Raw genomic sequence first — 24,294 nt, forward strand, 5'->3', positions numbered from 1 at the left:
TTCACACTTGCTTGTATTGAATTTCATCTGCCACTTATTTGTCCAATCTACTGGGCTATGAATGCTTGCAGTGCATTATTATCCTTCTCAACTAAACATTTACCACACATCTAAGTTTGGTGTAATCTACAAATTTATTTTCATTTAAGAGTGGTAGAAGTAAAGAAAGATTTAAAGTTCTTCTACAACTATGTAATATGGAAAGATTAGCAAACAAAGATGTGAAAGGCATGTAGAAAAGAATTAGGCAGAATCTTAATCTTTCATCCAGAAAGCAACCCCCACACCCCCCACTTACTAAATTCCTTCCAACATGCCCTCAAAGTTTACAGCAATCAGGGCCCTTTAGATAGAGGTATTTCTATACCAGGTATAGTTAGGTCCATATTATCATGAACTGATTTTTCTGGATTAGAGTTGAATTTCTAAGGCATGCTCTTCATTTCAAATAAATATTTTTAAAGAAAAGTAATATGAACACACCACTCCACTGCCCTGTGCATGATAGCCTATAGAATAAAATGCATACTGCATTAGACATCACATTCAGGTGAAAATTCATTGTCAGCTGTTTCCACTAATCATACAACATAGTGACTCCTGTTCTTCCAAAATTTGGTTTCAATGAAACTCGTAAACTTTAATGCCAGAACCAGAATTAAGTATGAACTTATCACTTCATTGCAAGCTTAGCTCAAGTGACCATGAACTTTTATTTACCTCACAATCTTTTTTGAAGTTCTCTAATAAAAGATCTTTTATTCTAGAATACTACAGATATGTTCCAGTGATTTTTTAAAAATTTACAGGAACTTGAGGTTGAATGCTCTGAATCTAAAATTCTAAGTAATACTGAGAATCTGTAAAATTCCAAGTAATATCAAGAAACATTATGCAGAACATTTTTTTAAACAAAAGAACATGACCATTTTCTGATCTCATTGTGCCATATGGTGACTCACTGATAAACAATATGTTTTCAAGGCTAGATGCCAACAAGTCCATGAAAAGATTTAAGGACAGTACACTTCCAATTGTAGAAGGACCAGTCAAGAACTTGCTGACTCTTTACAGAAGAAAATCCAAGGTCAGAAACTCAATTTAGAATAGAAAGGATAAGTTTATATCCCAGTATCGCTTTGCAGACCAGATGAAACAATACACACAGGCCATACATACAATCAAGCGTTTGGGAGACCAGCAGGACAGATGGAGATGGATTTGCTGGCTGCTGCAGGCTTCTTCTGTCAGGTGGGAACAGGGCATTTCTCCTTGCTTTCTCTTCCCACCCACCCCACCCACCCACCTCCACCCAAAGCTGCAACAATTATGGGCTTGGTCAAGCCAAGCAGAGCTGGGAGCACAGAGCAGACTCACTCACAGAGTCAGTGAGGCCGGCTGGCAGCACCTGCTCGCTCTCTCATCACAGCTTTTCTGTTCATTTCTGACTTACAGAGCATCTGGGAGGTGAACAGTTCTCAGGGACAGAACCCTGACGTAACCTGGGGACTTCCTGTGCATCAACAAGTTGCACAATACTTCCAGGACAAAAATTGTACAGAAAAGCTTTCACGTGATAGTTATACCATTGGTTTTGGTACAATCCCTGCCAATCTTTTTTTTCTCCACACTTTCATCAGTGCTGTCATATTCTTTTGATCAGTTACAGGCCTTCCGTAATGCTGGCCAGAGGTTAGAAATTGTCCTCAATAACAAAAGTATGCTTGAATTGTGAATGTATTATTTTTGTGGCATAATTTCAAGTCACTTAAGTAATGAATGAAATACTCGTTGAAAATAATGAAATTAATGAGAATGTTAAATAGAGAAATCTCATTGAAATAAGGAAAAGCAAATAACATGGAAAATACATAATTGTAGATATTTGAGGTTAAAAATTGGAGTTACATAAGCGAAATTCATTAAACGGTACATTAAAAGAAAATTGTGTAATGTATGTATAAAGTAGGCGTTGATCACTTGCGATAATTATTAAATGAGCTGAAGACCTTGGTTTATAGTGATAAGGTTGGGTAACAACCAAAATATAGCACAGCATGCAATACCTGCAACATTGAAAGGAGGTCTTGTGTGCAACATGCACCAGTGCATTATAGATTATAAAAATTTAGGTACAATAAGTATTTATAAAATAATAACCATCAATCACGCTCAAGAAGTTTTGTATTTATGTGGTGTTAATATATCTGCTAATTGGACTACAAGCTTGAAGCTGAATGCTATTGGGAAGATGGATACTATGAAACTAAGAGCTGTGCAGAGGATTAAAGCATTTGAAAGGAGAGGCAACAGTGAGGTCCAGAGATGTCATTGTCAGGGTGTCAGAAAGATGCTAGCAATAGGTGAGCAGCGAAAGTTAAGTCACAGAAGATAGTGAATAGTAATAGGTCCATTTTAAAAAAAGTTGGGTAATCTGGTGGCAATGAGCACTAAAAAGATTGGGTGGGAGAAAGTTTGAAAAAAAGAATTATGTTTCCATGCAATCTTCTGTTTATCATCTCAATCGCTGATTAAGAGTTACATACTAAAATTAACCACTAAAATCATTTGTGATAACTGAAAACAACTCATTATCCAATGTTCACAATATTTTGTCGTGGGAAGGAAAATATTGCTATAAGTTCACAGATCAAGATCATACCTTGTGTATAATCTACAACTGCTTCCAGAGCTGCAATGCGAACATCAACAAAGTGCCCATATTCTGCATATGACTTAAAGAGTGATGGATCACTGGGAATATGGCCATTCTTCTGAAGCACACGGATAGCTTTCAGGCAGCTGCAAAATGAAGAGGAATGGTCTTAAAAAAGAAACTTTTCGAGAAACACTTTTGGGCACACTGACCTGTCCAAGCAGCACATGTGGAGTGGCAGTTTCTATGACTGTTGTCAGGAATTACATTCAGTGTCATATGTAATTATCTTTCGCACATTGTTTCTGCTATATAGGGCAATTTCCACATTACCATGATGCATTATTTTAAATATGAATAAAAGTAAATCAACATAGAAGAAAAATACAAATCCTCCAACTCCTCCAGTAAAACATAGGTACACAGGCCAATCATCATTTGATGAATGCTCACTGACATTAAAATTATCTCTTCCTCTCCCCGAAGATGCTGCCAAATGAACTGAGTATTTCTAGCACTCTCTGTTTTAATTCCAATCATCATTATTTGTTTGTTCATATTTTCTTGAATGACCTCAGCTTGAATACTGCTATTTATCAAGGATACTAAAACAATTTAATTGACAATCATTGTTAAAATAATAAATAACAAAACTGATAATGTTAAGTAAAAGGGTTGCAAATCACACATTGCACCTCACAATGAATGCCATAGGCTGATAAAATATGTACTTAAATGTCCCTCATCCACAACCTATATTTACATGCTATAGCTTATTAAAAGACTACCATGAAATATGGTGAACTGTTGCCTTTACACTTAAGATGCAATTCTTCAGATAGTCTCATCAGGTAGGGATGAAAAAGAACAGAAAATATTCAGAAAGTTTTGCTAAAGTGAAAAAGAGTGGGAATAAGGAGAATTTTCACCGTTGTTATTACTGAAACTTAAATATTCAGGAACAAGAATTCCATTCATTTGATATCATGGTCGTGTGGATTTGTAAATGTTTATCAATTAAATACCTGACAGTTATTGTATTTCTGTAACTTGGTAGCAACTTCTCCATATTTAGAAATCTGGTTATCTCCTCCAAAATCAATCGTACATCAGGATTGAGATTATCCAATGTCCGGACCTCATTATTGATGCTAATTGCAGGTGTTACTGAATTTGAAAGTGCATCAATAAGTTCAGCACGATAGTAGTTGTCTGAAAACTAAAATGGAAAAGGATATTATTAAATGTAATGATTAAAATAAACTTGGCGCAAAGAACAACAACTAAGTAACATTGTTTTTTGGTTTTGTGTCCACATGGTTTTAAAATTAACACAGATGTATTTGAAAAAGAATGGTTGAAGGATATGTGAATTTTTCTCAATTTCTACCGATACACAAAAACCAGGAAGCACAAAGAAAAATGAAATCAGTTGTTCTAAGGCAATAATTGTAGAATCCCAGAGGTTTTAAAGATTTAAAAGGAAACTTTGATGATGTATTACCTTGTTCTTTCTGTTGTCATTATATTTAATTAAGTCCAAAATAAAGGCCAACACTTCTTTAGGACACTGATTATGGATATCCCGTAGCAATGCCATAGCAACAGGCATGGTCTGCGAGACAAATGAAATGCATTAGCTTACTTTCAGAGATACATTTTTTATAACCTGAGACATCAACTGTTTTTCAAAATAATCTGCTGCTATAGTCATGAATTTTAAATAAATGAATAAGTGTATACTTTCTTAACAATGAGAGATTCATCAATGTGCTTAGGTAATTGAGGTTGGTTATAGAAGCAAGAATGAATTGTAAAAAAAAATCCAACACAATTTCCTTAGCAGCGCATAATCGATACCAGAGGAATGAAAGAATTTACACTTGAGTAGCATCTGTCCCACCCTTGGCTCCACATCCAATTTAATATTATTGAAGTATAGTCACGTTTAAGCAGCCAAACAAGGTTGACAAACTGCACAGAAGGACCCATCAACTTGAAGCGGCTTATCTGTTTGGTGGTTATGCCTGAGGGGTTAATGATAGGCAAAATGCAGAAAAAAATCATACTCTTCTTCAAATTAGTTTGTTGGAACATTTAACAATTTAACATTAGTCTAATGCTCAAGTATCAGTGTTGATTCTGCTCTTAATTTCCTGAGCAGGGCTTAAACCCAAACCCTAACTTTGAACCAAAATATACTACCATTGGAGTCAAGCTGGCAGCTTAATTTTGATTGAATTTCCCAATTTAGAAATTTGGGGGAAGAAAACAAAACAAGAAAAATAGCATGATACTGTCCGCTCTATAGTTTCTAACTCAATTTAAGTACTATCAAGTATCATCAACTCACAATAGAGGCATTTGTGAAAAGCTTTTACCTTCTGTAAAAGTAACTCTGGAAGTTCATGAAATTGTTGGTCTTAACAATATTTGAACAGCTTTTGCAGCAAAACATTCGAGTAAAGAGTGACTTCATGGCTGGAGGGCCTGTCCAAGTGTTCACCATGGCATTTGCAATCTGAAGGAACAATTCCAGATACTGTGTACTGTTGAAGTTCATGTACTGCTCAAGTTTAAAGAGATATTGTACATAAAATATACAAGCCTAGCTAATGGGAATGCAATAATTCTGCACTTATGAAAAAATACACTTGCTGAAAATCAGACTGATTGGCTCCAAATACTGGACTTGTCCATTTGGTTGAGTCAGTGCCATGCTGTCAACCACTGATCTGGTTTATGGTTCATGTGAATCTCAGAAAATATATGACAGAAGTAACTCATTGGCCCAGTGTTTCTGTGCTAGATAGATATCTTTAGATATCTTCATTAGTCACACGTACATCAAAACACACAGTGAAATACATCTTTGCATAGAGTGTTCTGGAGGGCAGCCTGCAAGTGTCGCGACGCTTCCAGCGCCAACATAGCATGCCCACAACTTCCTAACCCATACATCTTTGGAATGTGGGAGGAAACCGGAGACCTGGAGGAAACCCACACAGACACGGGGAGAACGTACAAGCTCCTTACAGATAGCGGCCGGAATTGAATCTGGGTCGCTGGTGCTGTAATAGCGTTACGCTAACTGCTACACTACCGTGCCAACCTAATCCCACATTCCAGCACTAGGCCTGTGGCTCGGCAGGTCACAACTCTTCAAGTACATATCCGAATACTGTTCAAGTGCGATGAAGAATGCTGCATTGACCATTCTTTCAGGCAATGAGCTCCAGACACCTATCATGCTTTGGGAAGAAACAAAATGCCTTCACTTTCCCCGCTCCCAATCTTTCTACCAATTACTTTAAATCTATACCCCCTATTTTTTGACCCTTCTGTTAAGGTCAATAGTCCATCCTATTTATCTGGGTGTCTCATAGTTTTATACATCTCAAGCAAATCTTCTCACACCAACATCTGTTCCACAGAAAACATTCCTAGCTTATCCAATCTTTTCTCATAACTGTAATTTTCTAGTGTATAAACTCTTCCTGTACAATCACATCTACTCAATAATGATTGTAATATGCAAGAGAGGCTCTGCCACTTCCGCCATCTCCAACAGGACCACAGCACCAAGCATACCTTCCCCTCCTTACCCCTTTCAGCCTTTCGTAGGGACCACTCTCTCTGCAACTTAGTTCACTCCTCCCTCCCCACCCATCCCACTCCCACCCCGGGGACTCTCCACTGCCCCCGCCAATAGCAGTAACACCTGCCCCTACACCACCTCCATCCAGGGACCCAAACAGTCCTTTCAGGTGAGACTGAGATTTACCTGCACCTCCCTTAATATCACCTAATGCATTTGGAGCTCCAAGTGTGGCCTCCTCTACATTGGCGAGACCAAATGCAGACGAGGTGACCATTTCGAAGAGCACCTGCGCTGCTCCGTCCGTAACCGTGATCTGCATCTCCCCGTTGCCAACCACTTCAACTCCCCCTCCCACTCCATCACTGATATGTCAGTCCTCGGCCTCCTCCACTCCCAGGAGAAGTCCAAATGCCAATTGGAGGAACAACACCTCATTTTCCATCTTTGGACCAATGCAGCCTAACGGTATGAACATTGAATTCTCCCACTTAAAGTAAACTAAACCCTCCCCTCCCCCCCCCCCCCCCATTCCTCTTCTTTCCTTCCCTTTCCTAGCCTCTCTCTTTTTTTCTCCTTGCCTATTTTTTTTCCTCCCTCCCTGGTGGATCTGCTCTCCCCTCCTCCCCCACACCCACCTATCACTATCTCTTATCTGCATCTACCTATCACCACCTTGTGCCTATCCCACCTCCCCTCTTTTGTCCACCTATCACTGCTCTGCTTTTCCTTCCTATATATTGGGTTCCCCTTTTCCTATCTTCAGTCCTGAAGAAGGGTTCTGACCCGTAACATTGCCCGCCTGCTTTTCTCCACGGATGCTGCCTGGCCTGCTGAGTTCCTCCAACATTTTGTTGTCTTTTTCATCTAGATTCCAGTATCTGCAGTCCTTTGTTTCTCTGCAAGAAAGGCTCAACAGGTCAGGCAGCATCTGTAAAGAAGGAAACAGTTAACATTTTTGGTCCATGAAGATTGAGCAGGGGAAACCCAGGGAGGGAATGAGCATGAGGGAGGGGACAGGGAATAGCTGATTTAGGTTTCTGCAAAGTAGAAGAAACTACATCGTCAATACTGTATGCAATATACCAAACTGGTAGTTGTACAAGTGAATTGCTGCTTCCCTGGAAGAAATGACAATTAGCTGTAATTCATAAGCCTTCACAACCCTTTCCCAACCAGTATTACCACTTCTCTCACTCTTCCCCATTTCTCTGCAACTTAAAATGTGCTCTTTTTCTAACTTTCTCAAAATCTGATGAAAGATCATCAACCAAAAATGGAATATTTTTGTCTCCCCACAGATTCCACTTGTCCTGCCAATTATTTCTAACATTTTCTGGTTTTATTTCAGATTTCCAACATCGGCAGTCTTTTGCGTCTCAATTTCACATCATTCCGAAATTGCAGTGATCAGAAATGGATACAGTACTCAAACTGTGGCCTAACCAGTGTTCAAACAGACCTAGCATAATTTCACTTTTTCATATCCTTTGCCTTGACAGACAGCATATGGGAGAGCTGGGGCATGGAATATGAAAGCAGGAAGGAAATTGTGCAGCTATATAAAATATTAGTTAGGCTGCAAAACTGTGTGCATTTCTGGTATGAAGGATGTAACTGCACCGGAAAGGGTGCACAGGAAATTCACTTGGATGTTGTCCGAGATAGTTTCATGTACAAGGACAGAGTGGATAGGTTGGGTTTCTTTTCATTGGCATGAAGGTGGTTTAGGGGTGACCCAAGTGAGGTATACAAAATTATGAGGGGCACAATAAGATAGATAGTAAGAAACTTTTCACTTTAACAGATGCGTCTACGACCAGAGGACACAGGGTTAAGTTAATGGTAGATTTAGAGAGGATTTTAAGAAGAACTTTCTCCCAAAAGCTGACTGAAATCTGGAACTCACTGATGGCGAAGATAGAGGCAGGTACTCTCACAACATTTAAGTAGTATTTAGATGAGCACTTAAAGCACCATGACGTAGGAGACTAAGGGGCAAGGCAGGAAAATGGGATTAGTATCGACGGATATTTGATAGCCGACGTGGACAAGGTGGGTGGAAGGGCCTGTTTCTGTGATGTATGACTTCAAATCAAAACATAGATGACATAATTTTGTTTTTCAAAAAAAAAATCAAAGGAGTAATCCCATACATAGTGCACACCCAACCAAGCATCTCAATAAATCATACTCCATAATCATATAATTACAAAATTCCATCACGGTTCACCTTTGCTAGCCGGAAGCAGGCATGCATTCGGACTTTGTAAAAGCATTGCTCTTGCTCCAGGATATCTGTTAGTGCGAGTCGAGACGCTGGAGTGGGAAACTTTTCTAAAGCGTGAATTGATTCCTCTTGTGCAACAACGTCCCTCTCATAACGAAGCTGGTATTGCCACATGAAGTCAGCCTGCTCAAATTCCACCTTTCTCAAAACGGACATGTCTGGATCTATCCTAATCCAGAGCAGTGGGGAATCAGCACTAAAAAAAACCAAAAATACGTCTTTTAATCCCACTAAGCTATAAGAAAAATATTAATTTTGTGTTAAATGCTTTTGCAAACCAAAAGATACCTGTAAAAGTTACTACTTTCACTGATAAAAATTTTAGTGCAATGAAAAAGACCTACTCCATTGCAGAAAGATCCATGTCCACTTCCTCCCCATTCAACAACGGGATCTTCTTTTTCTTATTTCTGAACAGAAAGAAAAATGACTAACATAATGAACTAAAATAATGAACAGAAGTGTGAAAAGTCACTCTAAGATAAATAATAATTAAAATATTTCCTTTCAATTATCTCCCATGCTCAGAAACATTTTTTTATTTGTTTTGACCTGATATTTCAAAATCTTATTAAGAGTGAAGTTTCATTGTGTAGCCAATTGGTGGCAGTTAATGACGGTGTATCAGTGTTTTGAAGTACTTCAGTTCTGCCTTATCACATTTGGCCTCCAGTGATTGGTCTGCAATAACTTGGTCTAGGCCAAAAGAGACACTGCTACTCTTGTAGTTCCATTGCACAGTTCATTTCCTCTTGGTTTGACTGGAGGGAGACGCAGGGAGAGGAGCTGGCGAGAGAGGGAGACTCGGGGAGGGGAGGTGGCGAGAGAGGGAGACTCAGGGAGGGGAGGTGGCGAGAGAGGGAGATGTGGGGAGGGCAGGTGGTGAGAGAGAGATGTGGGGAGGGGAGGGTGGCTCAGATACTGGTTCTCAACAGGAGGCACAAGAAAAAACCTTCATCATCATCAGGTATAAAAGATGTTTAAGTATATATCATTCAGCTTTCTGCAATTTTTTTTCTCCAAATATAAATACCAGCTGAAGTTTGCATAATACTCCTATGAATAAAAAGGCATTATTGCTTTTCTGAAATTTGTGGCAGATTTACATACAAGAAGGAACAAGTATTGAAGATTATCCCGCAAATTCATTGGGCCTGTGTCCAAATACATGCTGGAGAGTCTGTTCTAATCTAAGTAATACAGGTGTTAATGCATAATCTTTCTTTTATCAAGGTTGCAAAGAGAAAAAAATAGAAAATAATTCATAAACCAATGAATATCTCAGACTGATTCAAGAAATTTGTCATCAAAAGGCATCTTATGGAATAAACCACACTACTGATTTTGACACATTTATTCTTATACTAATGCAAAATCTGCTTTAATTAATTTCTTATCGACATTTTCATAGCCATGAAAGATATTTCATGATGAATTACAATGCACATGGACAACATCTTAAAAAGTGCACATTTTAAACCAGGACAATTTTGGATAAACTTAGTAAATTCTGACCTTCCCAGACATCAATACCTACCGTCTGCTCTTGGAATGGCAAGGAATATCATGCTTTAGGCTGTTTTCCTCAATTTGTAGAGTGTGGTTAAACGACCCATCGAGTTCTTGTACGGTAACTTTCAGTGGTCCCTGAGAAAGGTTGAGAATGTTTGTGGAATATGTAATATTAATACAACAAGGCTTTCATTTAACATGGCAAAATGTCCCAACTCACTTCAAAGGAGCATTATCAAACTAGAAAGTAGATGCATAACCACTAAAGACAAATTGGGGCAGATAACCAACAGATTAGTCGAAGAGGTACATTTCAATAAGCGTCTTGAAAGAAGTTGGAGCAATTTAAGGACGGAATTCCAGACTTTATAGACTTGGGAGCTGAAGGCATAGGATCCAACGGGGGAATAATTATGTCTGGGTATGAACACAAGGTCAGAATTAGAAGAGCAGAAATAACTCAAAGTTATGAGCAGGAAATTACAGAGATAAGGAAAGGCAAGAATGTTAATGGATTTGGAAATAAGAATATGCATGATTAAATAATACTTGAGGATGGTTGGCAGAATAATACGTCCAATGTGAAACAGTCTGTTAATAAAATTAAACCAAGATTGTTTTACAATTTCTCTGACTTGTGAAGATGTTCCAAATATGTACTTTGAGAGTAAACCTGCTGGATTCACTGCACTCATCTTTGTTAGAAACCAGCCATCAAATTTCACAAATATATCTGAACTATCAGTATGCAGCTCCAACAATTGTAATTGGGAACATGCAGCATTTATGCTGTCAGATTCCAAGCTGAACTCTGCATTATTTAGTGATTTAGGACTAAACTTTTCAATCGCAAAGCTGAACTTGAGTTGGTCTTACCACGTATTTCTGAGTTCCCAAAGAAGTGTAATCTTGCTTCAGTTCCAGTTCCAAGATGTTCCTTTTCCTATTAAATGCAAAACTGCCGAAGAACTTCACCACACCACTCTGGTCACTACAGAATACAATTAAGGATTTTCCAAGTACTAAACAGTGTAACCGAGTCTGACTGTGGCATAAATGAAAAGGATACCCAGTCAAATTTGATATGCAACATCTACTTCTGAATTGACAGGAAAGGACTTGTAAAACCAAACATTAGCAAAGCTGAGGGAAGAAACATGTGTATGTATTTTGAGGCAGTTATCTGTCACAAATGGGATGATTTGCATTTTGAAAGAATAACATTAAAGAGCAACTATTGCGTGCCGAGCTAACGTTCTGATCGTTATAAATGATCACATGTTCAGAAGTAATAGGAAAAACACAAAGGATACACCCATTGCTTTATTAGAGGTTGAATATCTTTTCCAGACACATTTGAAATTGATTTTAAAAATCCGGTTGTCGAAAGCAGCATCTGGCTCCACATATGTGATTGGAACTTCTGTGAAGAAGCAGTGCTGGCCAAACTCAACAGTTTGTTGAAGACCTAAAGTAGTGAACAAACTTTGTTGGACAGCAATGTACTGTTTTGCAACTACAAAGTTTATAGTATTTGGAAGCTACAAGTTTTAGTTGATGAATGCCTACAGTTCATTTATCCTAACAGTGGCTTCTACAGATTCATTACTTTTCTGTTTAAGGAAAAAAAAAACAGCCTTAAGTTACTCCAATGGAATATCAGTAAATAAATGGATTATGTTCTTTCTTTATTTTGTTAAGAACCAAAATGGTGAAGCGGAGAACTTTGGCTTAATGTATTAAGTATCCCAGGGGGCAATTTTAAGGCTATAAAAATCTTTCCACAACTTTGCCTGGTGGCAAAGGATGCCGAGGATGCCCAATTTTCAGTGAAATTTCTGCTACTTTGAAGACTCGTAAAAGGGTACAGCGGATATATAGCAACAAGGGCTAAGTGCAATTGACGTACAGATTAGCCATGATATAATGAATGGCTGAACAATATTGAAGGACTACAAGTCCTGCACATCTTCCTTAATTATGCTCTGCTGGAATTGATGGCCTGTATTTTTCTAGTAAATGGAAGCAAGCTTGGGACTTCTGTGCACAAACTGTCAATTGTGGAAGTCCCAAATTTAGACATCTGGAAGGTTGTCAGACAACATATGCCACAAGGAAGAAAAAACACTTCTAAGATCCTGCAACAGCTTATAGCAGGTGTCAGATGTGCAAACCCAATAATTTCAGCAAGGACCATAGGTTTGGTGGACACAAAAGGAGATAGAAAGTTCCTTTCTATTTTTCAAAACTATTTCAAGAATTGAAAAAAATTTCATTTACTTCATTTGAATAATCTTTAAATGTATGAGTATCTCTAAATGTCAGTGACATTTAAAAACCCTCAAGGGTTTGGCAAACTGGGAGCAGGGCTATTCCAGCTGTCACATCTATCAGGGGTGCTACAAGGATGAGGTTCTTCACTAAGCCATTAGAAGCCCTGCTACTGCTCAGGCCATGTCTCTGGAGCACAGAATGCTTTAAGCCAGTAAGACAGACACTCTACATCCACACGAGGAAAGACAGATGTAGAGTGATCAGAGTGACTGATTCTGGGCAGCAGGTGATGCCATTAAGAACTGGTCCAAAGTTTCTAAATTATCATAGGGTTCTGGATATGAATCTACAACTTCAACTGATGCCTAAAAACAGCCAACACCAGAGTCAGTGAACTCCATGTCACTGAAATTCCTGAATCAATGTGGCAATTTTCACTGGCAGTCATACTTCATATTTCACTGACTGTAAGTGACTGTAGTGCCTGCTGACTAAAAAATCTAGGCTTGAACTTTATGGCGTGTGAGTGGAGAGAATCCAATAAAGCAAGTGAAGATGAAAAAAATTTAAAAATAAATTAGTTCTTCAGGAAACAACTCTTCCAACACGTAAATGAATTAATTTTCCCACAAACCTGAAGCATGAATTCCATGCTGATCCTGTTTTCAATGAGTCGCATTACAAGGTGGGCTTTGCACTGAAACATCTTGTAATACTTCCAGGACAAAGTGTGCGGATGTCGAATTGAAAAGTGCAAGTGCGGTGCTGGGCTGCAAGGGTTTAAAGAGAACTGAAATATTACTGTGGCACATGCAACAACAATATTTCACAAAGATTTAACGTTGTTTAAGTAAACAAATAGTGACCAGTTTTCATTTTGTTTTAAATTTCAACTTCAGTTACATATAACATGGTAACACTTTAAACACAAAATAAATTTTGAATAAACATCTAAAAAAAAGTATTTGGTCTGGACCGAAGGAAATTTGTAAGATTCTATCAGACTAGTACTTCCCCCTTAACACACCCTGCAGAGTGCTGATTCCATTCTGGTGCTTCCACATACTTTAAAAAAACACATCCACTTGGGCTGCGTGCTGCTGTGGTGAGAACCTGGCTCTCCTACAGCAAGGAAATGATCGCCTCATTATGGAGTGAACCACCAAGACAGCGTGCAATGAGTAATTGCAAGGCTGGGGCAAGCTACGAGGCCATTCACACTAAGATGCAAGACTCAGGGGTGCCTTCGGCTGAGCGAGACCATCAGCAGTTATGCCTTGAGTTGACAGCCACCTGAATCCTAGAGTCTCCATTACCATCTCTCACTGGATGTAATGGAAGCTACTCCCCCCAGCAATATCCACATTCACCATGTTGACACTGCTTAGTCAGCCCATCCAGCAGGAAGCCAGTTCACATTGTCTCAGTGGCTCACTGCACAATGAGCTATGCAGCAATGAGGTCACTATCAATTTGGTTTCTGTAGGGGCACAAGCGCAAGGTTGAGCCCTTAACCAAATACCCTGCAGAGCACGAGGAGGGGCAGGGGTTCATGTTTCTAGGCAAAGCTACATGGTCAGCAATGCATCTCTCTATATACAGTATATCATTCAGTTAGCACTCTCATTCTTGGGAACTCATCCTCATTCTTAATAATGATAAAGTGACTGTAGGTAGTAATCAGAAGAGAACTGAACTCAGCTTGACTGTGATGACCAGCAGTGGGAGTGAAATTGGACTGTCTTCGTGATGGGGGGATGGGGGTGAGATAGGAATTTCAAGGCATACACAGAGGAAAATAGTGAGATTCCAACCATGTAACAGGGCCACAAATGGATATAGGGAAATAATATTATAGTTGGATGAAAATCAAAATACAGCACATTCTGGAAAATTAAAACAAAAAAAATGTTGAAAACGTTCAGTAGGTCAAGCAGCATCCATGGAAAGATCAACAGAATGAATATTTCAGGCCAAAGGACTTTCTGACGAAGGGTCTTTGACCTGAAGTGTCAACACAAATATTATACCTGGTTACACAAGAGAAACTGCAGATGCTGGAAATCTGGAGCAACACACACACAAAATGCTAGAGGAACTCAGCAGGTCAGACAGCATCTATGGAGGGAAATGAACAGTCGACGTTTCGGGCCGAGACCCTTCATCAGGCCTAGTTTTATTTTTACGCTCAACAAGTAACTATTCAAAGTTGGATATGGTGGCACACTGGTTACTTAAGTGGATGAGTAACCCAGAAGCCTGAACAAATGATCCGGAGGCATGAATTTATATCCCAGAATCGCAACTGAATATAAAAAAACAACTAATTATCAGTAATAGTATGAGCTATGAAAATACCATTCTTATTATTTAGAATAATCTGGTTCATTAATTCTTAAAATCCATCACATTAACTGGTTTGGTCTGGAGTGAGATGAGAATGACTGCCATTGACATCAAGGCACTACTAGGGTTCACAGGGCCCCAGTAAAACTGGAGTCTACAAGTATTGTGGGGAAAATACCCAATGTGGTTGTCGGTAGTCAATTATCACAGCCCCAAGACAATCCTGCAGGATTTCCTCATGGCAGTGTCTTAGTCCTAATCATCTTCAGTGGCTTCATCAATAAACTTCCTTCAACTATTATGTCATAAGAGAGGACATTTGTTGACAACTGCACCATCAATTTGTGACTCTGTGGAGAAACCTACACAACGTTCAAGTTACATTTGCACCACAGAAGTACCACTGCTGATTCCCCCGCACGTCAACATCTTGGGGAATGTGAATGTCAGCACCAATCAGAAATTAAACTGAACTAGCCACATCAATGGCTGGAAAATCAGGCCAGAAGCTGGGTTTGCTGACACCCCAAAGTCTTTCCACTATCTACAAGGCACGCATCAGTAGTATAATGCAATATTTCCCACTTCTCTGGATGAGTGCAGTTCTAACAACTCTCAAGAAGCTCAACACCATTTAGGACAAAGCAGTCCACTTCAATGACCCCATATCACCACAAACATCCATTCATTCCCTCCGCCATTGGCATTTCATGACTAAGTACAAAGTGTAGTGCAGTTACTTACTTAGGCTACACCAACAGAACCTTCAAAATTTGCAACTGCAAATGAAGCAACACTATCTGAAGTTCCCCGCCAAGTCGTACACTGTTCTCATGGAAATACATCACCATTACTTCACTTTCCCTGGGTCCAAATCCTAAACCCCTTTCCCAACAACATTTTGTGGAAGCATCAACAAGACAAGGAGTGCAACGGCCCAATAAGGTGGCACACTTGCACCTTTTGCGAGAAATTAAAAAAGGGCAATATACGTTGCCTTTGCTAGTAGTGCCCACATCCTGTGAATAAATATATTTTTTTAAAATGATGAGATTTTAATGGCTGCATTAAGTGTAGACAGTAGGGACATCAGATAGCAGTTTACAGTAAATCTGATGAGAAAAAGTACATAGGGGAGCACAAGCAAATAAGAAACGAGAGGTAAATTGCATGGAAATAAACCATTCACAGTTCAAATTGGTGGCAGGTCATATAGCATGGAAACAGGCCCTTCAGCCCACCATCTCTGTGCAGATCATCTACACTGATCCCATCTTTCTTCTCATATGCCCGTCAACTCCACCCCCCATCCCTAATTCTCCCGCCACCCATTTACACAAGGAGAAATTTATAGTAGCGAATTAACCTTCCAACCAACGTATTTTTAGGATGTGGGAGGAAATCACAGCACCCAAGGGAAACTGACAAGGAGAACACACAAACTGCACCCAAGGTTGGTATTGAATCTGGATCTCTGGAGCTGTGAGACAGTAGTGCAAATGGCTGCACCACTGTCAAAGAATGTTATTAGTTTTAATTTAGCGCCCAAATTTTAGAAGCATCTGAATCGATGGCAGTGGATGGATTGTTTAAATGCTCTGAGGAGTATTAAATTAGGAACATAAAATGGGTTTAGTGCATTTTCATCAATAATAATTACTACCAAATGATAGGACAGACCTCAGTGACTAAAAAAAGTTACAAACTCTACCAAAATATCTACCCATGGCAATCAGTATCTTTGGTTGGATTCCTGAACGTAATGAATTATGGACTGAGTGCGGAAGATGAACATACACCACCAAAGGTCCTATATTGAACTGGTCTTGCCTATTTGACAGGAAATGGACAAATGAAGAACTATCTGTAACCTTCCATGTCAGCCAAGACAAATAAAGGACTACTTACGTTTCTTTCTCTTTCACCCCAGTAAATGTTGGATGCAGCAAAACACCACCAGTTTTCAATTCATAGTCCACAATTTTGTCCAGTTCCTTCAAAATACAAATATTTTACTCCATCGTATTAATCAAATGAACTATTCTGAATAAGCCTCATCCATGCTTTTATATCCAAAACTATGGTGCCTATATTCTAACACACCAATTACCATTCACCATCACCCCTGTGCTCGTTAACCCGTACTGGTTTCCGACTGAGCAACATCTCAATTTTAAAATAGTCATTTTGCATATCATTCCACGGCCACGCCCCTCCCTTTTGCTGCAGCTTTCTTCAGTCTTGTAATCAGTCATTTCTGTACTCCAGTTCTGGCTTCTTGCTCATCTCAACTTTAAATTCACCCAGCTTTGGTAGCCACATATAATTGGTACTTCATTTACTATTGTCACATGTACCGAGATACAGTGAAAAGCTTTTGTATACATGTCATCCAGACACATCATTCCATATACAAGTACAATGAGGTAGTATAAAAAGAAAACAATAAAATAGTGCAGAATAAAGTGTTACAGTTAGACAAATAAGGTGCAAGAGCCATGACGAGGTGGACTGAAAGATCATGAGTGCATCTTCATCTTATAAGAGGGCCGTTCAAGAGTCTTACAGCAGTGGGATAGAAGCTGTTGTTGAGCCTGGTGGTATGTGTTCTCAAGCTTTTGTATCTTCTGCCCAATGGAAGGGGGGAGAAGAGAGAATGACTGGGGTGGGAGGAGTCCTTGATGATGTTCACTGCAGAAACTGTGGACAGAGTCAATGGAGGGGAGGCTGGTTTGCATAATAGACTGGGCTGCATTTGCAACTCTCTGAAATTTCTTGCAGTCTTGAGCACAGCAGTTGCCATACCAAGCTGTGATGCTTCTAGATAGGGTACTTTCTAAGGTACATATGTAAAAATTGGTGAGGGTCATTGGGGACATGCCGAATTTCCTTAGCCTTCTGAGGAAGTAGAGGCATGGTGCACTTTCTTGGTCATAGCATCTACGTGGCTGGACCCGAAGTTGTTGGTGATGTATACACCCAGAAACTCTCAACCATCTTCACCACAGTACCACTGATACAGACAGGGGTGTGTACTCCGCCCCACTTCCTGAAGTTAGTGACCAGCTCTTTTGTTTTGCTGACACTGAGGGAGGGTTGTTGTCTTGACACCATACCACTAGGCTCTCTACCTCCTTCCTGTACTCCATCTTGTCATTGTTTGAGATCAAGCCTGCTATGGTGGTGTCATCTGCAAACTTGTAAATGGAGTTAGAGCAGAATCTGGCCACGCAGTCGTGAGTGGATAGGAAGTAAAGGTCCGAGGACACAGCCTTGTGGAAGACCAGTGTTGAGGATAACTGTGGCGGAGGTGTTGCTGCCTATCCTTCTTGATTGTGGATTATTGGTCAGGAAGTCAAGGATCCAGTTGCAGAGTGGGGTGCCGAGTAAGTAGGTCTAGGAGTGCGGAGAAGAGCTTGTTTGGAATTATGATATTGAAGGCAGAGCTATTCAGTCACTGAGGACAAGGTATCTGACATTTCCTCCACAATTCTCTTCCCTCCTTTAGGATCCTCCTTAAAATTTAGGTTTTTAACCAAGGTTTTGGTCACGTCCCTTAATGTGATTGAATCCCCAGATGAGATTTGTCTCAGAAGACATTTTGGAAAGAATGGGCCTATATTCTAAACTGTCTAGAAGAACAGGAATCAATTTCATGGAAATATGCAAGACACACAAGGTACTCACTCAAGAGTCCATTTCCCCTTGCTAAAAAATTTGGAACTAGGAAGCAGTCTCAGAAAAGAATATAACAATATATTCTTGGATACAAAGGGAATCAAGAGATATTGAAATTAATCAGGATATTGTATGAGATCAGCTACAACATATCAGATATTTATTGACATATCAGGCTTCAGGAGCTACATGGCCCTCTCCTGCACCAATTGTGACTGTTTTTATGTATAAAAAGTATCAAATTGATTTCTGGTAGCAGTCAATTTTGGCTGTGCATTTAGTGACACCTTAGGCTGTGACAAATGGAGATAATTGATTAATATCCACTGTTAATCAACCCCAGAGACAGCACGATTTCAATAGACTGGGATAGATCTTACATATAATTTGTATTATGTAACAACCTTCCACTCACTGTATTTGGCTGGAAATATAATCCTGCTTCTATTTCTGAACTTCAGCATATTGTAGGTTTTCAGAGATACTGATTAACTGCACTTTGATCCCTATAAGGTAGACTACTTGCTAGAAGTCCCTTTAAAAGTGTCACCCTATTTCTAGTTCACTTAGCACATCCATGCCAGTCAACTGCCTTACCAAAAATAAACCTTGTACTATTAACAGTAAAATTTAGTTTGTGCTACCTCTTTAATCCAGTGTCTGTACTCATTAACACCAAATGTTTTTTTCATCCAAAGGCCATAAATGTATCCAGAGATTCCTTTTAACACCCATTCATCGGACCTACAAAGGCAAAGATGAAAAGATGGTAATCAAAAGAATGAATTTAAAATTAGTGCAAGAAAATCATCTTTTTCACCTCATTCTTCATTTGTGAGAGAGTAAAAGAAAAGAACTGAGTAAATTTTAACTGAATCTTCAGGATTTGGGGGAAAGAAAATCACCACAAAAAATGTGTTTGCAAACACAATTTTTCAAGTACGGTCAGAATGGACTATGAAAGATGTCGCTACTATGTCACACTCTAGAAATAACTGTGGGGATTTTACAATGTGACTTCCAGGTACATGCAGCTTCCAGTTGGTGTTCTGAAAATATAACTTGCATTTTACAAAAAAAAAAGATTTGTACCTATACTTGATTTGAATTGGCACACTGCAAACTTTATAAATGATTCCAAGATGAGATGAGTTACAAGCTAGGTATAATCTGTAACTCATCACCTCATGTCATTTTCATTCTTAATATAAAACACATTCACTTCATTATAAATAGTCATTGGAGCATTTCAATTAAAAAAATGAGTACTGAATTTCCTTTAGAGTTTTCAATGTATGCTTCCCAGGTTGTAGGATCTAATTAAGACACATGCTCTCTGGAAAATTCTTCATCTTTTGTCTATTGCCAATATTTAATTACAGTTAATTATAGAAAACCAACTTAAAATAAAAGGCCCTGAATTTGTCCCAGTCATTACCTAAGCCTGTCACCCATTAAAAGACTATCCCCATGACTTTAAACATTGGCATTAAAGCTCTATTATTAGAGGGAATCTCTTCTTGCAGTTACCAGTGATTCCACGTTGCAAGAGGACTACCACTAAGAGGCCACAATATTTTTCTACATCATTTCGGAAAGGGAAAAATGCCATTCTTACATGAGCAAAATATTGCAGATACTAGAAAATAGAAGAAGATTTTTCCTGATTATTTGGATGAGTTATCATCACCAGAATCTAAAAATATCCAGCTGACAGATGGGTCTGCTACCAAGAAAGTCATCATTCATGGCGAAGATCCATATGCAAAAATGTCTTTGCAGGGGCTTCAACAACACAGCACACTGAAGCTTCAACACACGTATCACCAGGTGATAGAATGTAACTGCTGCCTGTGAACTATCCACATAAAGACCCTAATTTTAAAATATTACCAAGGAAAGGTGTGTGTCAGAAATAAGACAGTGCTTCACAGAGAGAATGGTGGCATGGTCAATTATGTAAGTCCTTATTGAGCTCTAATAGCAGTTCTGTCTAAATCAGCTTGGAAGCTATCTTCTTTGCCAGTGATGGGGAAATCAAATTATGTACGGAGGAGAAGAGGAGGAGAACATTTGGTACGTATATCAGATATCGATACGCATATACTTAGTCCCAGATTTTGAAGAAACTATCAAGTGAAAGACTAAATTCAAAATGAAATATGAAAACATGCATTACAGTGACAATAAACTATCAAAAATTTGTTTTAATCTTCACAATGATTTTGTGAGTAATTAAAATGAACATGGAAGCACATATTGTTTGATTAAAAAGCTTATCATTCCTGTCAGTGGAATAAACTAAGTATTTCACAGTTGTACACTCCATGAACTCTGTTTACATAGCCAAGTAGTTTTTGAATAAACTTCTAGATTAACAACTTTTCGAGTTTACAAAAAAAAGAGGTTGAATGAGACATCAGGAGTTTGTTTTCTTAGTGCAAAATAAATCACCACCTAGAACATTCTAGAATTCAGTATATTGTATTGAACATTTCCCTAATAATACTTCTCAATGTTGTGGATCCTAACCTTACTCTGAACACTTAATGAAGGAATTTGAAAATATGTAATGGCATTCACAATTTTATGATGTCCCAGAATGCAATTATTTTTCAAGTGTAGTCTTTGTCGTTATGCTGACAAACACAACCAATTATATTCATTTACTAAGAGATCGGTGGATCTACAGAATTTTTTGTTATTTTATTGTTTTTTATGGTTATATATGCTATGACTGTTATCCTAATCTCTTTGTATTACATGTATAAATATTGATGCTATATATCAATCTGTATTAATTTGAAAACTAATAAAAAGATTGAAAAAGACAAACACAACCAGCAATTTGTATGTTACAAATGACATGACTATTTCATCTGTTGTCATCCTGCTCAAAATATACATTTTGGCAAAAACTGACAGGACTTCTTTGAAAGGTGCACCAACGTAATTACATGCACTTGAACAGGCAGCCAATTTAATGTTTCGCCCTCCATTAATTTACCATTCCCCATGGAACTCTCCTGAATTATGCACTTAAGTTTCTGTGGGCTTGAATCCATATTTTAATCCAAGGTGAGCTCCAGCAAATGAATCAAGCTGATACCAATATTAGTTCAGTCTGTTCATTATTAACTTTTTATATATATTGTGAAGGTTTCAAAGCACAGGAGGAGTCTATCCAAAGCAATCAATGTGGTGAATTTATTTAGGTGCATGTTCTTGGCTCCACCATTTTATATACTCACCAAGACATTCTAGAAATGAAACAGCCAAAGAACTGCTGAGCCAAAGCTTGTGCTAAACATCGTCTGGTAAGTGGCGTCTGATCTATAATCATGGCACTGTGCAGGAGGTTTGTGCTAAGTGAGAGGTGAGAAAATAGGACAAGAGTTACAGACAAGAAAGACATTTTATATATATTTTTTAAAACAAATATTATGGTCTAAAAGGTAACAAAAAAATCAGTTAAGGCTAAATGCTGCATGTAGTCAGCTCCTCGAATCACTGGAAGCTTGCCAGTCCTTTCATATTCACTCTTTAAACTTGCACTTCATGGCAATAACGTAACAATTGGCTGTGGTTTTCATCAACCACATGTCAAAGTTAAGAACAAACACATGAAAATGTACAACTATTAATGACTACGAATAACTAAAAGAACTAGCAATGAGCACAAAACCTGTTTAGAGAGCTTAATATTTCAGAAGAGTATGTACTATAAGAGGAGGAATTCTGATCTGTGGACAATAACATCTTGTTTTGAATGCACACATCAAACAGCACAAAGTACTTATCTGATATTTCTCTCTGCAGTAATGATACCAACTAGACAAACTTTATCATTTCTGCTCTTATGTAATATTGTGATTTTCCTGCCCTTTTATTGCTTTCCTAATGCAGTAAATTATACTGTGGACATCAAACTAGATTACCAGAATTTCTGTTAAGACATGCTCTTCACTTTAAACTGTTGTCCCATGTGTGGAAGGGTCCAACCTAACTTTAATTTCTGACTGAGTTTTTGACTCAGTTTCTTAGTGAATAGATTGGGTGTTTGCCATGTTGTATGACCAAGCCACCAGGGAAACAGCAATTTACTAAGGTTCCATGTTTCTGCAACATCTGAGCCATATAGACCACACACTTGGTAATATCTGTTTTGTCTAGTTTGCTAATCTCACCTAGCCTCTGCATCAGATGAAAGGGAAAAATGGATTGCACAGATTATCTACTACTGATGCATGACAACCTCAGCTAGCACTTGGCTCCCTTATTGGCTCAAATGTCAGTTAAGTTGACTTTTAAAGTGGCTTACAATGACCACTGCTGGGGATATCAATTACAAGCAAAATTCAATACAAATGAATAATGGTCATCTGAGTAAGGTAACAAGAAAGCTGAAAGTGCCAGGGAAATGCTCCCACTGACAAACTGAGTCTTAGATGTCGAAAAAATAGATGCAACAAGTATAGACCATCAAAATATCATATTTAAATAAAAGTGATACCAGATACTTTGGAAATTAACCCAATTTCTTTAAATCAAGTTAAACACCAGAGACTGCGCAGAGTGCAATAACTTAAGTTTTTTTTCTACATGTCAGTCTTGGAGAAAGCTCAAAATAATCTAAAATCTGAAACAAATGTGTTAACTCAGTTCAGTTCCAGGTGGAAGTAGACCCATGGTGCAACACATCATAAAAGTGGTTCTGCCACAACTTGAGCATTGTGTCCAGTTCCTTGGATGTAAAGGCTTTAGCAAGGGTGCAGAGAGATTTATTAAAAATGATTCAAGGGATGAGGGGCTTTACTTACGTGGGTAGAATGGTGAAGCTGTAGTTATTCTCATTATAGCGGTGATCTGATGCTGATACTGAAAATCATGAATGGAAGAGAACAGGCAAGAGAAAGTGCTCCCATTCAGAATCAAGAACTAGGGATCATAGAATAAAGGTGACTGGTAAAGGAATGAAAAGAAACAGGAGGATAAACTTCTCTTATGCAGCATATGATTAGGGTCTGGAGTGTCCTGCTGGGGGCAGTGGTGAGGACAGATTCAAATGTAACATTCAGAAAGGAAACTAAATAACTACTTGAATTTTCAGCATTATAGGGTGATGGTACACAAGTGGGCCTTCTCCCATGCTACAGTATGACCTTTTGTGAAATATACCATACTTTAGGACAAATGAGATACTAAACTAGTAATCTGGGTAATTATAACATTTGCTGTTGTGGGAAACTTGAAACTAGTATCATCATCATGATGGGCCTCGTCTCTGCAACTTGCTACATCTGACCTCGATTTCACTGTACCAGTACAATCAAATAAACTTGCACTTTAGCCATAACTTTTATTCAAACAGCCAAATAAAATTAAACAACCATTTTTGTGTTCCATCTTACAGTCATTTTATTGATTAATAGAAGTCATTCATTTAACTGGAAAATTAAATAATAATGAATCTTTTTCTTTAATCTTAGCTCTCATGTGTAAACATGGAGCTTCAGTTCAAAAACCACAACACAATTTTGGCCTGGGATGGAAAAACTCTTGGACAGACCACACTGTTCCTGTACCATTGAACATTTCACATTTAACTTGATATTTGAAATGATCTTCTGCTTAGAAACTTAGGAACAACATGACTTGCTGGGATAAGGTGACATAAAAGCTCACATGGTGCTGGAATTCCATTCAAAGGAAATCTCATTTAAGTCTAACTCACAAAGCTTTACCTAGCCTGATAGGTCAATTCATTACCACCCAATACTATTGCACAGAGAAAACATTTGAAAAGTTATGGGCTCAATCCATAATTGATGTCCAGTTAGATAATTGCTGTTAAGATGGTGGTAGGACATGACAACTGGCTTCAGTACCCCTGAGCAGAAAAAGTTGGTAAAAATGGGCATGCACAGAAGATCAACTCAA

General features: G+C 38.5%; 1 protein-coding gene across 1 annotated transcript in view; it reads right to left on the reverse strand.

The window, feature by feature from the left end:
- The window catches only part of taf2 (TAF2 RNA polymerase II, TATA box binding protein (TBP)-associated factor), an 84,846-nt gene that overhangs the window by 40,225 nt on the left and 20,327 nt on the right, over positions 1-24,294 (reverse strand). The window contains exons 8-21 of the mRNA XM_052022623.1: positions 21,606-21,719; positions 18,999-19,098; positions 16,585-16,670; positions 12,965-13,100; positions 11,370-11,524; positions 10,933-11,047; positions 10,082-10,191; positions 8,889-8,954; positions 8,488-8,740; positions 5,038-5,177; positions 4,632-4,683; positions 4,161-4,271; positions 3,682-3,875; positions 2,663-2,802 (exon numbers count right to left, since the gene is read on the reverse strand). Coding sequence (XP_051878583.1) covers positions 2,663-2,802; positions 3,682-3,875; positions 4,161-4,271; positions 4,632-4,683; positions 5,038-5,177; positions 8,488-8,740; positions 8,889-8,954; positions 10,082-10,191; positions 10,933-11,047; positions 11,370-11,524; positions 12,965-13,100; positions 16,585-16,670; positions 18,999-19,098; positions 21,606-21,719 — 1,772 coding nt within the window. The remainder of the gene's footprint in view (positions 1-2,662; positions 2,803-3,681; positions 3,876-4,160; positions 4,272-4,631; positions 4,684-5,037; positions 5,178-8,487; positions 8,741-8,888; positions 8,955-10,081; positions 10,192-10,932; positions 11,048-11,369; positions 11,525-12,964; positions 13,101-16,584; positions 16,671-18,998; positions 19,099-21,605; positions 21,720-24,294) is intronic.

Source organism: Pristis pectinata, chromosome 9 (genome assembly GCF_009764475.1).
Source record: "Pristis pectinata isolate sPriPec2 chromosome 9, sPriPec2.1.pri, whole genome shotgun sequence".
In the NCBI taxonomy this organism is placed as follows: domain Eukaryota; kingdom Metazoa; phylum Chordata; class Chondrichthyes; order Rhinopristiformes; family Pristidae; genus Pristis; species Pristis pectinata.